A 16,983-nucleotide genomic window follows, 5' to 3' on the forward strand; every position below is an offset into this window, starting at 1 on the left:
TATTGGCTGGATCAGCCGGCCACTTCGCGTTGTGACCGGCCAGAACCCGAAGTGGCCAGACTTCGGGTTCTGGCCGTAACATATATACTAAATAACATCTATGCTGTAAGAATAAAGCCTGATGTGTAGCTGTGTCACTAATAGAGATGGTCAATGAGATGGAAATAATTCTGCATTGATGCTGATTTATGCAAATGTATGCACTCCCTTTGCTGATGAAATCAAATAATTTGATATGTTAAAATTTAGTTTGGTGACTACAAATTAAAGGGTACCTGAGATGGATGAAAAGTAAAGTTTTATACATACCTGGGGCTTCCTCCAGCCCCCTTCAGGCTAATCAGTCCCTTGCTGTCCTCCACCACCCGGATCATCTGCTATGAGTCCTGGTAATTCAGCCAGTCAGCACAGTCCGGCCGCATGCCGCTCCCACAGCCAGGAGCGTTCTGCACCTGCACAATAGTGCTGCGCAGGTGTAGTACGCTCCAGGCGGCGGAGTGTGTGCATGCGCACTACGTCCGACTGGCTCAAGTACCTGGACTCATAGCAGAAGATCCAGGTGGTGGAGGGGGACAACGAGGGACTGATTATCCTGAAGGCGGCTGGAGGAAGCCCCAGGTATGTATAAAACTTTAATTTCATCTGTCTCAGGTTTACTTTATTTTACAGTAGTACTATACTCTACATATTCACTCCCCACAGAGCTGCAGGGAATCCACTGAGAATGCTGTGCACATTGAACACAGAGGTGTTGTCTGTTTAAAATCTCCTCATTCCCCTGCAGAGTACCTGCACATCACACTTACATGTACCCACACTTACATTGCCTAGGGCCTGATAGATGTTCTTTGTTCCGGTTTGTACATTTTACAAGTACTCTTACCAAGGACTAGTTTTAGTCTAAAGGGAATAAATATAGTAGTCTACATATCCTTCTCACTTCAGTTGTCTTGTAAAATTCCTAAGCGTTGGCAGTTAAGAGACGAATTTCATGTTACATACTTTTAATCAACAAAATTGTAATATGCAAATTAGAGGAGTCGGAGTCGGTGGAATCCTAAACTGAGGAGTCGGAGTCGGTGGATTTTTGGACCGACTCCACAGCCCTGGTATTTACTATAGTATACAGATCATTTGCAGCAGAGTCTGTGCATCTGATACTGGGTAATAGCAGAGAGTGGGGCTGACAAGCGGGGCACTCCATTCATCCTGCTGCCACACATTAGCTATTACTGCTGCTGCTGAATAGGTGAGTTCAGCCGATGGATTTTCCTAAATCACATAGTATTTATTTATATCCTGCTGGGACTGGCTCTTGTCATATATAATAATGTATATACACATCATCTGCACATATGATTGAGCTGCTTTGTGATGACTTTCTGCAATTCACAGCCGAAAAGCAGACTGTTTACTTGCCAAATACTTGTCAGCCTATATATCTCTTCTATGCTGTACCCTGATTTGTGCTATACCGCAGGCTGATGTGTGTTTCCTTTGTTTCTGTTTAGTATTGTGTTTTCTATGAGAAAATAACACTAAAATATGTTAACTGGAGACCATTATCCCTCCTGCATAAAACTGGGTAAATCAATGCAAGGGCAGCAGTAGATATATTATTGAGGCTGCTAGTAGTCACGTGTTTGCTGTGAGCAAATATGGAAATTGGTTTTCCAGTTGCCCTGTATATGCTTCTTGTGCTGTTTACAGTATTGTAAATATGCTCCATACACCATTTTGAAAGCAGATGATCACAAGCTGTGATCGTTATTTTTGCACTACAAGGGCTAGCTCTGAGGGTCCCCCCATATAGATGTATATGTGACTGAGAGGTGTATAGACATATATCTGCACCAGTGATGTGTGTGTGTGTGTGTGTGTATATAAAGGTTGTAAAGTGCTAGCTCTGAGGGCTCCCCTCCCCATAAAGTGATGTATATAGAGTGCTAGCTCCAAGGGTTCCCCCATATAGATGTGACTGAGGGGTGTATGGACATATATGTATTATGCAGCGCTGTACAGTGTATGTAGATAGATAGATAGTCTAGTCTTGTCATTAACTGTCCCTCAAACAAGCTCACAATCTAATCCCTACCATTGCCATATGTCTATATTATGTAGGGTAAATACTGTAGTCTAGAGCCAATTTTAGGGGGGAGCCAATTAAGTTATCTGTATGTTTTTGGAGTGTGGGAGGAAATCGGAGTGCCCGGAGGAAACCCACACCGACACGGAGAGAACATACAAACTCTTTGCAGATAGTGCCCTGGCTGGGATTCGAACCAGGGACCCAGCGCTGCAAGGCGAAAGAGCTAACCACTACACCACCGTAAAGTGCTAGCTCTGAGGCCTCCCCTCCCCCATAAAGTGATGTGTATATATAGAGTGCTAGCTCCAAGGGTTCCCCCATATAGATGTGACTGAGGGGTGTATGGACATATATCTGCACCAGTGATGTATATAGACTGTAGTGATGTAGAGTGCTAGCTCTGAGGCTTCCCCATATACAGGTCTTTCTAAACAAAATTAGCATATTCTGATAAAGTTCATTATTTTCTGTAATGTACCGATAAACATTATGCTGGGTACACACTATGAGATTTTCTGGCCGATTATGTCCGACATGTCCAATCTGCTTTCCGATCGATTTCCGAGCATTTTCCGATCGGTTACCTATTGAAATGAACGGAAATCGATTGGAAAATGCTCAGAAATCGATCGGAAAGCAGATCGGACATGTCAGAAATTATTGATCTGACAGTAAATCGTCCAGAAAATCTCAGTGTGTACCTAGCATTAGACTTTAATATATTTTAGATTCATTACACACAACTGAAGTAGTTCAAGCCTTTTATTGTTTCAGGCTTCTTCCCCACTAGGACGTTGCGTTAGATCCGACGGTAAGTCGCATAACGTGCCCCTAACGCAACGCATAGTGGGGTTGAAGCTGGACGTCAGATTGAGCCGCGTTATGCAACTCTTCATGCGTCCTGTGATGCGTACTTTTGGACACATGCAGCATCACGTGGTCCCGCCAGCCAATCGCCGCACAGAGCGGCCGCTCCAGGAAGTAAACACTGCACGTCACTGAGTGCAGTGAATATTAATTAGCCATGTGGCTGGCCGTGCAGGAGGAGGGGAGACCTCCTCCTACAACATCACTGAGCATGTGGAAACAGTCTAAGGCCCGGTTCACATTAGCGTTCGCTATCCGGATTTTCCGGATCTGATCCGGACCGCATACTGTACAAACGGAACGTACGTTCCGCATAGCAATGTAAAGGCTATGCGGACGTTCACACGTGTCCGTTCCGTACAGTACGGAGCCGGATCGGATCCGGACTCTTTTCCAACATGCGCTATTTTTTGGGTCCGGATCTCTGGCCCACGCACCCGGACCAGAGCCGGACCTGAGCCTGACAGCACCATCAGGAACACAGAAACCAATGGGGAACGGAAGGCACAGAACACACTGCCTACAAAAACCTGAAGTTCTACCCCACTTCCTATGCGTATCCAAGCGGCCATTTCGGATGGGGACACATGGGCCAAGCATGTCTGGAGTGGAGCAGCAGTGACACACGTGCTGGAGCTGTTTGGCAGAATGTCGGAGGTGGAGGTGAGGCCTACAGTGGAGGAAACTGATTCTACAGGTGCACCAGGTGCACCTTCTGCTGACCCCAACATTTTTTTTTTTTTAAATTTCGCTATTTTTTGCCCACGGATCTGGATGGCAGCCTGATGCATGCCTGATACAAACGGACCGGATCCGGATCGGAACCGTACGGTTCGGATCAGGATCAGGTCAGGATCTGGTCCGTTTACTTGCCAAAACGCAAGTGTGAACGCGGCCTAACGCGGCTTAGCCGCTATGACGTACAGCATGCTGCACTTTCTTTTTACCTGCTGTGTCACAATGTAACGCAACGTGGGCACTCTGAACAGCCCATTGATTTTTCATTGCTGTGCAGTGGGCTGCATTACAGGCTGTAATGTCCCACTGTGAAAGCAGCCTTAATATTGAAGATTTTGGCATGCAGCTCATGAAAACCCAAAATTCCTATCTCAAAAAATTAGCATATCATGAAAAGGTTCTCTAAACGAGCTATTAACCTAATGATCTGAATCAACTAATTAACTTTAAACAGCTGCACCTATTTTCTAGCTACCTATACCACGACCACTTACTACACTTATTTCTACTGCTACTAAAATGCAGCATGCTAGTGGGAATAGACCTTTTAGGGCCCGTTACCACTAGTGCCGTGGGCGGTTGGGAGACACGCGGCGGTACTTTCTCCTCTGCAGGAACGCTAACGAATCCCGTAAGCTGTGCCATGCACGGCTATATCTTCAGCCTCCCGCACGGAAAGTGATGGCAATGTCGGCCAAATCGCTAAGGTAAGCGATTCGGCCAGCGGCGCCGTAGTTTCCTATGGGAGAGTCTCCCCGCGCGATTTGCCTGCGGGGAAACTGCGGATTCGGCCCGGTTTCTGCACTAGTGGAAACGGGCCCTAACTCTGACCATCTTCAGGCTGTCTCTCCCCATTCTGGTCACTGCTAGCCTATATTCTGCTGATCTTCAACCTTAAAAGTTCTCTGAGCCACTCTGACCATCTTCAAGCTGCTGCCCATCTCTTCCTAACCTATATTTTGCTGATCTTCATCCTCAGAAGTGCTCTGGGCCATCCATGCCCATCTTTAGGCTGCTGCCTAGCTCTCCCCATCCTGGTCACTGCTAGCCCATATTCTGCTGATCTTCACCCTCAAAAGTTCTCCGGGCCATCTCTGCCTATTGCTTTGTATTTTGATTGCATACTCTGGCTATCGACCACTAATGAGGAGCTCAGTGTTTGTGTAGCAAAAGCGCTAAATGTGACAGTTTAAAATATTTATCTTTATTTATGCCGGTCGTATTTGGCATGTTAATCCTTGGTGAATTGTGCTTCTTGTGTCTGGCTTTTGAAGGTGTCGCCTGGCTCCAGGAAACGGCTAATGTGTGTATGTATGTAGATGTAATTGAAATTTGCATACAGTGCAGAGCAAGGGAAATGCCATTGTCTGCATTACATTCAATAGGCAAAGGAACCTGTACATTTAATTAGGAAATGTCTACCTAGCTTCTAGGAAGGAAACACTTCATTAGACAATTACCCGACCACAATGACTCCTATGCAGGTGGCCGGCTACCTGTTGGTGTGAATATTGGGCTGTAAGTGTTTGAATTGCTTTGACCTGTGTATATGTAAACAAGCAAAAATACAATCCAGACTAAAATGAGTCTAGACAGTGGCTTGTGTGTATCTTGGTCTGGCAGCTGCCAGAGCCCCAAATTAACGTTATGCGGGGTGGGCAGCATAGCATTGCTGCTATTACGTTGCCCAGCGTTAACACTTGGCTCTTGGAGCAGCGTGCCAAAATGAACTGCTTCGCAGATCGACACAGTTAAGGTAGCCATACACTGGTCGATTTGCCATCAGATTCGACCAACAGATAGATCCCTCTCTGATCGAATCCGATCAGAGAGGGATCGTATGGCTACCTTTACTGCAAACAGATTGTGAACCGATTTCAGCCTGAAACCATTCACAATCTGTTGTGGTGGTGGTGGTGCTGCTGCCGCCGCTCAAGCCCCCCCCCCCCCCCCCCGCATACATTACCTGCTCCGCCAGCGCGACTGCCCCCGGTCACCGCTGCTCTGTCTCCGCGCTGGTCTGCTCTGGTCTCTGGCATGCTTCACGTTTTCCTGCCCGGCAGGAAGTTTAAACAGTAGAGCGCCCTCTACTGTTTAAACTTCCTGCCGGGCTAGAAGAAGTGAAGCATGCCGGACCCGGAAACCAGACCAGCGCGGAGACGGAGCAGCGGTGACCGGGGGCAGTCGTGCCGGCGGAGCAGGTAATGTGTGCGGGCTCTATTGCCTCGGTTGCCGGGTACTCGAACGCCGCTAGCGACGTGCTCCCTACCCGCAGGCGATCGACGGTAATTTTCCGCACGGAGCGATCGACGGGATCGGACGAAATGTATCGAAATTTGGCGTGTTGCGCGAACGATTGGCAGCAGATTCGATCCCAGTGATCGAATCTGCTGTCGAAACGGCGGCAAATCGGGCCAGTGTATGGCCAGCTTAAGTGGTAAAAAGAGTGGCTATCTGTTCTTGTCTCCCAAGGTCCCAGAAGAGCCCCATCATCACCAGCTTACCAGCCAAGGGCTACTATATCTGCATATCTATCTATTTTACACCAATAATTGCTATCATGGATGCAACATTGTATATTGATGACCATCAGAAAGGCATCCACTTTGGAAAGAATACATGTTCAAGCTACGGCAAGATAATGGCGATCTATTCCAAAAAAAAGTCTGTTAGCAACTGTTGGTAACAGGGCACTGTCAGTGGCATTATGAATTCTACCTTCACATCACAGTGCTGATGACGATAAGCACAGTCCTGAACAAGAAATCTTGTTGTGGCCAAACTGTACAGGAAGAGGACCGCCTTTGAAAAAAAGGATCCAATTCTTGAAAGGTACACTCATGGCTTCAGGCCTACTTTCATTTTGAAAGGGGCAATTAGCAACATTGTCTGATCTGATTTATGTTCTATGGTTTTTGTTTTTCAGTTATTTCCTGATACTGTTTGGCTTCAAAACTGCGCACAGTCATGTCTAGGAAGACTGAAAGAAAGAACATGTGTGCTGCTTCTGGTAAGATTACCATGAATAGTTTAGATTACTTAGTTAAAGGGGAACTTCAGCCTAAAAAAGCATACTGTCATTAAGTTACATTAGTTATGTTAATTAGAATAGATGGGTAATATAATCTCTTACCCACCCTGTTTTAAAAGAACAGGCAAATGTTTGTGATTCATGGGGGCTGCCATCTTTGTCATGGGGGCTGCCATCTTTGTCATGGGGGCAGCCCTCTTTTTGGTTGAAAGGAGGTGACAGGGAGCAGGAGACACAGTTCCAACAGTCCTGTGTCCTGATCACCCCTCCCAGCTGCACACACTAGGCTTCAAATGTCAAATTCAAAATGTAAAAAAAAAAATTGCACCAAAAAACAGCAGAACGAGAACAACAACATCAGAAATCCCATCATGCTTTGCACAGCATCAGGGGAAAAATGCCCGGGCAGTTTTCTTCTGTGCAGCTAAAAATGAGGCTTGTATAAGAGAAACAAAGTTCTGATGCTGTGAAACTGTTAAAGAAACACAAAGCCTTTTCAGTGCTGCTGAGTAGATTTTTAGTCTGGAGGTTCACTTTAACAGCTCTTGTTAAGTGCCAGGACATATTGTAGGCTAACTTCCTCCTTTGTCTTTTGTAGAGATGCTAAGGAGATATTCTGAAGTTTTGAACCTTCTAAGATTTGGGTCTTATCCCGATGGTTTCGATAACACCAAACGACTAACGCTACGAAGATATGCTGAAAGATTCACATTACAAGGTTTGTATTTATGTGCTAATCTAAAAGTTAAACGACTACTATTGCACAGCAAATTTGGAAGTAAGATGAAGGTTGCACGGAGCACACATGTACTTTATTGTCACCATACATTTTCTTGCTTTTGATTGACTTGATGATAAAGATTTTTTGAAACCTATTAGGAGAAGAGCTTTTCTATCGTGGTAATAGACGAGTCATTAGTACTGTAGAAGAAGCTAAGGAACTCTTCAAAGACCATCACTGCTCTCCAAGTGGAGGTCATACTGGTGTGGTGAAGACCAGAAAATCATTTACAGCGCGCCATTATTGGTTTGGTATGAGCAGCCACATAGCGGACTGGGTATGTAGAGGTGACCAGAATAAAATCGTTTGTGTTTCAGTTATTTTGATATTGACATTGAATATAATTACTAATATACTAATTATGATTTAGATATCCAAATGTGACAAATGCCAGCGAACAGGAAAACCAAGAGATGTGAAACCCCTAACAAGCATTAAGGTGCATATTGTTATGGTTTAGATTAACTGTATGTTAAGATTATTACTTTTAATACACTTATCTACTTTTTTTTTCTTTCGGACTTTGCTTTCAGCGCCCGGGGACAAAGACTATTAATGCGCCCCCCTAAGGTGAAGGCTGCGGCTCACGCTCACCCACCCTCCCTCAGTATGTACCTTCCAGCAAGTTCCATAACTGTTTATAGGCTCCCCCAGGCTCACGCTCAGCCCACCCTCCTGCCTCTGCCAGGCTTCAAGTTCGCTCACTCACCATCAAATATGCCGCCTGTATAGACTGTAGACCTAGTGAGTGCTGTGCAGTGTGCGCTGCCTTTGGTCCTGGGCTGCCTCACCTGGCTCTGGCTGATTTAAGGTCTGGTCCGGCTGCTGCCTCTACCCTGGGCTCTGCGCACGGCACGCTGTCTAACCTCAAGCCTCTAGGAAGGATGGGGCTGGCTTGCTGGCGGCGTCTCTGTCTCTCTGCCGACTGCTGCTCTGCGCACCGTTCCACTTCCATATGGACGCTGTGCGGCGGTGACGTGTGACGTCACTGAGTGGGGAGATCCGGCCCGGTGCCGCTGGCGGTGAGGATCGATAAAATAAATGTATAGATAAAGAAAGACACTGCAGCCAGTGGCGTACCTAGGGTATTTGGTGCTGATTATCCACAGTCACGCCCCCTCCCCCCCCCCCCCCCCCCGACGTTGCGCAGCGCGTGTAGCGAAAAATGTGTGTGGTCATAGACCAAAATGTGGGTGTGGTCACGGGTGGAGACAACTTTACATGAACTTAGTAATGGTGGGACATTAGATTAGGACAGTGGTGGCGAAAAGTCACTTATCTATCGCAAAGTGCCAACAGCAATTTAAACTAAGTACAAACATTTTAACTCATACATGAACATTATGGAAAATCCAAGTTTGAAAATAAACTGAAGATAAACAATTTCATCCATCCTACTCCTGAAAAATGTATTCATTTTTTTAGAACCTCAGTTTTATTTTCTGGTTTAAAAAGCTAAAAAAGTAGGTTCAATGCTATTGTCTCATATGATGATGATTCAGCTTTTCCCATAGTCTCGCAGTTAGCAATCATGTGACCCCCAACAAATCATGAGGCCCCCAACAAGACAAATTCAGCAATCATGAGGCCCCCAACAAGACAAATTCAGCAATCTTGAGGCCCCCAACAAGACAAATTCAGAAATCATGAGGCCCCCAACAAGACAAATTCAGCAATCATAAGGCTCCCAACAAGACAAATTCAGCAGTCATAAGGCACTTAAATAGACAGCATTTCACATAAATGGGCAGAATGCCCCCTTAATATGGTAGACACCTCTCACCTGGCGTCTGAATTATCCTCTACTGGCTGCTGTGCCTGGCTGGCAATACTATCTTTGTCTGGATTGGGGATGATGTGTGGGCTGAAATACCTGGCGGTGATGCTTTGGCTGGGCTGGCTGGCGGTGATGCTGTGGCTGGGCTGGCTGGCGGTGATGCTGTGGCTGGGCTGGCTGGCGGTGATGCTGTGGCTGGGCTGGCTGGTGGTGATGCTGTGACTGGGCTGGCTGGCGGTGATGCTGTGGCTGGGCTGGCTGGCTGGCGGTGATGCTGTGGCTGGGCTGGCTGGCGGTGATGCTGTGGCTGGGCTGGCTGGCGGTGATGCTGTGGCTGGGCTGGCGGTGATGCTGGGCTGTGCCTGGCTGGTTGAAGTAAATGCTGGCCTGACTGGTGGTGATGCTGTGGCCTTTTTGCCAGAGGCCCTGGGCTGGTTGGCTGGTGGTGATGTTGGGCTGGCTGGCCTAGATAGTTTAGGTAGCGCCAGGAGCCCCCCAGTTTAGGTAGCGCCAGGAGCCCCCCAGTTTAGGTAGCGCCAGGAGCCCCCCAGGTTAGATAGTGACAGGGACAGCCCAGCTTCAGACCTCAGTATCAGCCGGCGACCAGTTAGAGCGGACGCACCGATCTCGGTGAACGCCACGCTGTAAATGCAGAAGTGATGTCACTTCCGCATATCAGTGCGGTGTCCTCTAGGTCCTAGCGCCCGCATAGTGGTCGCTGGCTGGTCGGAGGTCTGAAGCTTGGCTGCTCCTGCCTGGTAGCGAGGACCCCAAGCTACGCGTCTGGTCTGGGGGCCTGGTGGATGCTACCCCCACCAAATCTAACTTAAAAAGTCAGGTGACTATCAGCAGTGCACAAAAATGGGCACTAGTCTACTTTAGGGGACCCAGCAGAAAACCTCATAGGGAAATCTAGCTAATGTGAGTGGATGGACGGCATGCTCTTGCATTCACAATGCTTTGTGTGGTAAAGGGATGCTGTGATTGGAGAACTGTTCCCTATGAGGTTTCCTGCTGGGTCCCCTAAAGTAGACTAGCGCCCAAAAAGGTGCTATCTTGTCTAGGGCCCTATTTCATCTTAATCCCTTTCTGTGCTACTCTGCATGTGGGTGGGGGCTTAAAGACGAATAAGTGTGGAAAGTTTGGGGCTTGTACCCGTGAAACTGTCGGAGGAGTAGCGTATAGAAAATGGGGGGGCGCCAATAATAATATTAACTAGATGGTGTCGTTTCTGAAGAAACCACAGGATGTTGGCTATGTGTCTGATTGGCTGTATATGGCTCCACCCACCTTGCCAAATTTTAACCCCAGTCAATCAGTGACCCAGTGTGCCAAGTCTGGGAACTCTGGCTTTAATACAGTGAGAATTACAACTGTTTACATTTTCTCATTGAAGTCAATAGGGAAAATCTGATTGGTTGTTTGTGGCTCCGCCCACTTTTTGGGGTCCCCAAAATGTGACAAAATGTTTCAGCTTCACTCCAAGACCAAATGACCCAAGTTTGGTGAATGTAACTTCAAATTTTCATTGGCCACTGTTAGCTCCGCCCACTTTAGGGTGACCCCCCAAAATACATAATTTTTTTTTTTGGGGGGGGGAGGGGGTTTACACCTACAATATGTGGTCCGAGTTTGGGGAGTGTAGCTTCAAAACTGTACTAGTGGCAGCGATTTAAATTTTTTTTCCCTGTCAAAGTCAACACGGAAAAAGGGGTCTTCCGGGGTCCGCCGCAGGGGCGCGGAGGGTGGGATCGTTTAAGCACAAGCAATATATATATCGCTACAGGACGAATAAGTGTAGAAAGTTTGGCGCTTGTACCCCTAAAACTGTGGGAGGCGTAGCGTATAGAAAATGGGGGGCGCTAATAAGAATATTAATAATAATAAGAAGGAGCTGAACTAGAAGAACAATATATTGGCTATTTCATAGCCAACATAATAATTATCATTACATGAGATCTGTAATCTACCAATCAAGGTCAAACAATATCCAGTTCGGCCTATCTGGACGAGTTTCCTCGTCCAGATAGGCACTGCTGCTTTCCCTGCGTGGTGGGCGCGCTCCCGCGCGCGCACCCGCCGCTAGCCCCCTGATCAGTGAATGGGAATATAATTCCCATTCACCGATCTAACTTCCCCGCAGAAATACCGACGCTTTCTATCCAGAGAGCGCGGTATTTCTGCCCCCAGGAAACTTGTCCTCTGCATTTTAGTTCCTGTATGCAAGATCTTTCGCATCCAGGACTTTTCTCACTGTGGCCATCTTGTGGCCAAATCGTAAACTGCACCCACATACATTTTAATACAAACAATTATATTACTTTACATTTAAAATTAGAAGTTTCCCTCCCACACCAAAAATTACCCACATACATTTTTTATAAAAAAAAAAAAAATACAATAAAAAACAAAACAAAAACAACATAAATAGTTACCCAAGGGTCTGAACTTTTTAAATATGCATGTCAAGAGTATGTTATTATATTATTTAACCACCTCGGCGTTCTGATTCCCAAGGATTTCTGTGCAAAAAGCGGTACATTTAATTTTCAGCACCTTTTTTCCTGTAACTTACCAAAATGAGCCAAGCAAGAGTTTAGTATACATTCTGAGTATAATAAAAGTGTCAAACACTAATTCTTGTCAAAAATAAAATAAAATTTATTAATGACAAACTGAAATACCTTGCATTTTTCCTCAATGCAGAAATATAAAGAAAATGCAGAAATAAATAAATCAATGCAGAAATAAATAAATGAAGGCAGAAACAAAATTATACAGGGTACAAGTGTACTTTAGAACACTTCTTTAGTGTGGTAGATCTTGAAGCATGGTAATGCGCAAAGTGCCACGTCACAGTCGGGGCAAAAAGTGCGGGTCTCCTTCCGCATCTTTTTGCCATCCTTGTCCTTCTTATTGCAGCAAACAACGCACCTTCTTGTAGGGTTTGCTTTCTGTGGGGTCGGTGGCAAGTACTCCACAAAGTGTCTCCCTGAAAGCCGTGCCGGATTCACGACATATGATGCCCTGCGCCCCGGTCTAGATGTTGACTCTGGTGGGGGGTACTTCATGCAGATTGCTTCCGTCAGCTGCCAGACAAAGTCATGGTGGGGTACAGGCCTTACACAGCTTTTCTTGTAGAGCACATAGCCATTCCACAAGCACTGCTCAAGTAAGTGGCGGAATTTTTTTTTATAATATTTCCGCTGCTGCTTGCGGACAGCCGGATAGAAAGTCATGGCTCCATCAGCCCTGTCCACACCCCCCATAGTGTTGTTGTAATCCAGTATGGCTTTCGGTTTATCCACCTCCTGTTTACTCCTGTTGGTGGTGTGGACAGTCTCGGCATTATGAATAGTGCTGAGGACACATACATCACGTTTGTCCTTCCACCTCAGAGCCATCATTTTGCCTTTCTGCCAGGCAACGACCTCCCCCTTCTTCAGCTTCCTGGCAGAAAAGGCCGGCGCCAGATTGCGACGGTTAGCCCTCAAGGTACCATAGGCATCAGTTTTATGCTGGACCAGGTAATTAAAAAGTTCAGGGGAGCTGTAGAAATTGTCTGTCGTCAGGCAGTACCCCTGATCCAGCAATGGCTCAATTAGGGTTAGAACAGAGGAGGTGGCACACCCAAACTGGCTGAACTGAGGGGCAAATTTGGTGCCTTTGCCCGTGTAAATTAGAGTTCCAGATGTACCCGGACTTGGCCTCACAGAGCATAAACGACTTCACCCCAAAGCGTGCCCTTTTTGATGCAATAAATTGCACCCAGCTCAGTCTCCCCTTATATGCCATGAGGCTTTCGTCAACCGTGATGTCGCGATCTGGAACATACACAGCCTTGAAGTTCGCAACAATCATCTGGTATAGGTCCCAAATTTTTTTTCAGCTTGGGTGCGGGATGGGTGGCCTCATCAAACTCCTCGTTGTTTCCGAAGTGCAAATACTTCATGATGAGGGTGTACCGTGGCTCGGACATAACAGATCCAAAGAAGGGCGTACTGAGGATCTTATTAGTGGTCCAGTACCACTTCTGCAGCGGCTTACCAACAACTCCCTGGAGGATGACGAGCCCCAGGAACACCCAGATGTCGTTGCTGGTCACAGGTTCCCACTTCCTGCTCCGCGAGAACCTGGGTAGAGAAGATTCCTGCTGATTTTGCGCTGCATAGCGATTCATCTCCTCAACGATCTTGCGAATGACGTCGTCAGGAAGAGCTCCAGAAAGGACAGCGGACCCTCGTCGCACGCGATCTTCTGCCCGGGTGCCCCTGTGAAGGGGAACCTGGGTGGCGGAGCTTGAGTGGGGCTCCCCAGCTCACACCAGGTGCGTGCGACCGCCACTGGCTCCTCGGCTTCCTCATCACTGGTCTCCGTCTCCGAAGACAGGTTACCGGGAACCTCGCTGTCTGTCGATTCCTCTAGGAGCTCGTCTTCGCTGTCGCTTGCCTCGAGGATATCCAGCAACTCCTCGTCACGCACACGCCTCCGAGAGGACGAGGCCATGACCCCAAGCAGGGTACGGGGTCACGGGCAGCGACAAAAAAAGAAAAAACAGCAAAAGCAAACGCACAGGGATCACAGCGTCTTGAAAAAGACGGAAAGCAATACGCAATCTGACAGTAATATGAACGAAGCTAAGGCTGGAAAAAAGCAGTAATCGCACAGAAATCACAGATGATAGCTGACAACAGACTAACACTGGACGCTGGGGACTCTGAAAGAGGGAGAGGCAGTAACGGTTCAGGGCTTTTATTGAGAGCTGACAGGTGTTTGTGTTTGTGCAAACAACTTTTTGAATTACAGTAGCATGATTGGATTACATAGTTTGTTTCCCTATGTAATCTAATGATGCTGTCGCCGCGACAGACACTAGGGGGCGCAGGAGCCGGCGTCAGAGGAAGTGGCTGGGCTACGCCATCTTCCCTGACTGCCGGATCTCCGGAGAATTGCGGAGAGAAGAGGGGACCGGAGGATCGGGGGAGCCGGGGACCGGCGATCAGAGCCCAGCAGGAGGGAGAGGGAGCGCCGCAGCAGCACAGAGAAGGCGGCCGAATGCACGCGCTGCACAGCGGTGAGTGGGGACAGCGCTGGACGAGCTGAGCTCGTCCGAAACACTAGCAGCAACTTTTTTCTGGACGAGCGGAGTGGCTAAAATTATAGCTAGGGTGGCTAAAATTATAAGCTTATAAATGAAAAAATGCACCTTTATTTCTAAATGAAATATCGGCAACATAAATTGTGGTAGGGACATCGTTTAAACGGTGTAATAACCGGGACAGATGGGCAAATACATGAGTTTTAATTACGGTAGCGTATATTAATTTCAAACTATAATGGCCAAAAACTGAGAAATAATGAATTTTTTGTCATTTCTTTCTTAATCTTCCTGTTAAAATGGATTTAGAAAAAAAATAATTCTTAGCAAAATGTACCACCCAAAGAAAGCCTAATTAGTGGCGGAAAAAACAAGATATAGATCAATTCATTGTGATAATTAGCAATAAAGTTATAGGCGAATGAATGGGAGGTGAACGTTGCTCGGATGCATGAGATTTTCGGCACTGCGGTGCTGAACCGGATATATTATGCAACATATACACAGGGGTTTTTTTGTTTTGTTTTTTTTGCCATTGTAGCTAATTCAGACAGTGTAGCTTTTCCTGACACACTGTGCTGTCTGATTTAGCTACATGTAGCTAAATCTGACACCACACCGGATTTGCATCACTGGAGCCTATAGGCACAGATGTCCTGGTATCCTAGACTTCTCCCTCATGAACCACACATGCACGCACGCATTTTACCAAGGACAAAACTCAACAGAAAATGTTAATTTGATATGGGCCATATTGGTGTGTGCACACTACTTCAACTTTTGTCACCATTCCCCTTTTGGCTCAGTGCACTTCTATTGTATAGTGTACCGTATACTGTATATGTTAATATACTGTATGTTTAGATACAGGTCACTGCACAGCACTGATTGTGACTACAGAGCATATCACATTGCAGGTACAGTATGCAGACTCACAGCATCTGATCTTGTAGCTATGCAATGCAATCCTATCTCTAGACATCATGTATGATGCTGTGTTTGGATAACCTCTGTGTTGAGCTTTAGCATTGGGTGACTAAGTTCACCAAACCCATAAAAGAGCTGAACTAACATTGGCATTTGCAGGAAAAAAAGCAAAGGTCATGTGTGTTGAATGACAATCATTTACTCAAACTATTTAGGCTTGGATCCTTTCATAACTCATTGCAGAGTTCTGCTGCGTCATGCAGGGACTAGATTGAAACGCTCCAGCTGTGTCATAATATGAGGACTCTTGCACAGGACAAACAAAACAGAGAGAAATGCACCCTGTATGTATTTAGAGAGCAGAGCCGGTCTAATTCCACCTCAACTGTGACTAATCACAAGTGTAATTTGATATCTTCGCTGTGTCCCCTCAGAAGTTTGTCAGTCCTTGGCAGACACAGCTAATATGTAAACACAGCTTGTTAACCCTTGGCCTGTTTCCATGAAAGCAGGTAGTAGGCACACTGCAAATTTATTGCAGGAGTCCTGTAACAAATGTGTTTTTTTCTTTAAAGGGGAACTTCAGCCTAAATAAACATACTGTCATTAGGTTGCATTAGTTAAGTTAATTAAAATAGGTAGGTAGTATAATCTCTTACCCACCCTGTTTTAAAAGAACAGGCAAATGTTTGTGATTTCATGGGGACAGCCATCTTTTTCATGGGGCAGCCATCTTTTTGGTTGAAAACAAGCGACAGGAAGCATGAGACGCAGTTCCAACTGTCCTGTGTCCTGATCACCCCTCCCAGCTGCATGCGCTAGGCTTAAAATCTCAAATTCAAAATTTCATAAAATAAATTTGCGCCAAAACAGCAGAAGGAGAACAACATCATCAGAAATCCCATCATGCTTTTCACAGCATCAGGGGAAAAATGCCCGGGCAGTTTTCTTCTGTGCAGCTAAAAATGAGGCTTGGGTAAGAAAAACAAAGTTCTGATTCTGTGAAACTGTTAAAGAAACACCAAGCCTTTTCAGTGCTGCTGAGTAGATTTTTAGTCTGGAGGCTCACTTTAAATGTTGTTATGCTGTTGCTTATCTTTTAGAGCAGAGAGGAAGTTCTGAGTTCAGGTCCGCTTTAAAGTAAACCTGAAATGGGTAGAACAAGTTATGTTTTTCTTTTAACAGTGTGTTGCGGTCGGACTTCCGTAGCGACACATCGGTGGCAGAATGTATGAAAGTGTATGCGCAATGCTGAAATTTTAAATATGTCGGTGGCGGCGGTGTGACACGCATGTGCGAAGCGCTGCAAATATGATGAGGTACCCAGGAATCCCAGTGACGTATTTCCTGTGCAGCAGGGAGTACATCACTAAGGGAAGGGCGGGGTCAGGCGACACTATGCATATGGCCGTCGGCACACTTTGCCGCAGGGTGATATGAGTGACTTCTTTCCACTAAGCAGAGCAAACAAAATATTTTTGGCTTGAATCTGGCACTTATTGCCAAACCACACAGTGCTTACAGATGAGACTTTATCCCATTCATGGCGCTCTGAAACCTGGGAACACGGAACGCTTTAATGATTCCTTTGAACAGTGGAACGTTACTATTTATTAAAACCGGTGCAAAAAAAGTAGAAGTTAAAGTTTTCTTCATTCAATGGATGAAACAAGAA

The 16,983-nt window shown here is 46.2% G+C and overlaps 1 protein-coding gene across 2 annotated transcripts in view; it reads left to right on the plus strand.

Annotated features, from left to right (window-relative positions):
• Nucleotides 1-16,983, plus strand: part of CRYZ (crystallin zeta) — a 51,657-nt gene that overhangs the window by 2,930 nt on the left and 31,744 nt on the right. The window contains exons 1-4 of one of the 2 annotated variants that reach the window (XM_068239207.1): nucleotides 6,623-6,704; nucleotides 7,324-7,443; nucleotides 7,605-7,783; nucleotides 7,877-7,945. The exons of the other annotated variant lie outside the window; for it this stretch is intronic. Coding sequence (XP_068095308.1) covers nucleotides 6,662-6,704; nucleotides 7,324-7,443; nucleotides 7,605-7,783; nucleotides 7,877-7,945 — 411 coding nt within the window. The 5' untranslated portion in view covers nucleotides 6,623-6,661. Of the gene's footprint in view, nucleotides 1-6,622; nucleotides 6,705-7,323; nucleotides 7,444-7,604; nucleotides 7,784-7,876; nucleotides 7,946-16,983 lie in introns of those variants that run through there. 2 annotated transcript variants of the gene reach the window in all.

The sequence above is a fragment of the Hyperolius riggenbachi genome, chromosome 6, assembly GCF_040937935.1.
Source record: "Hyperolius riggenbachi isolate aHypRig1 chromosome 6, aHypRig1.pri, whole genome shotgun sequence".
Classification (NCBI taxonomy): Eukaryota; Metazoa; Chordata; class Amphibia; order Anura; family Hyperoliidae; genus Hyperolius; species Hyperolius riggenbachi.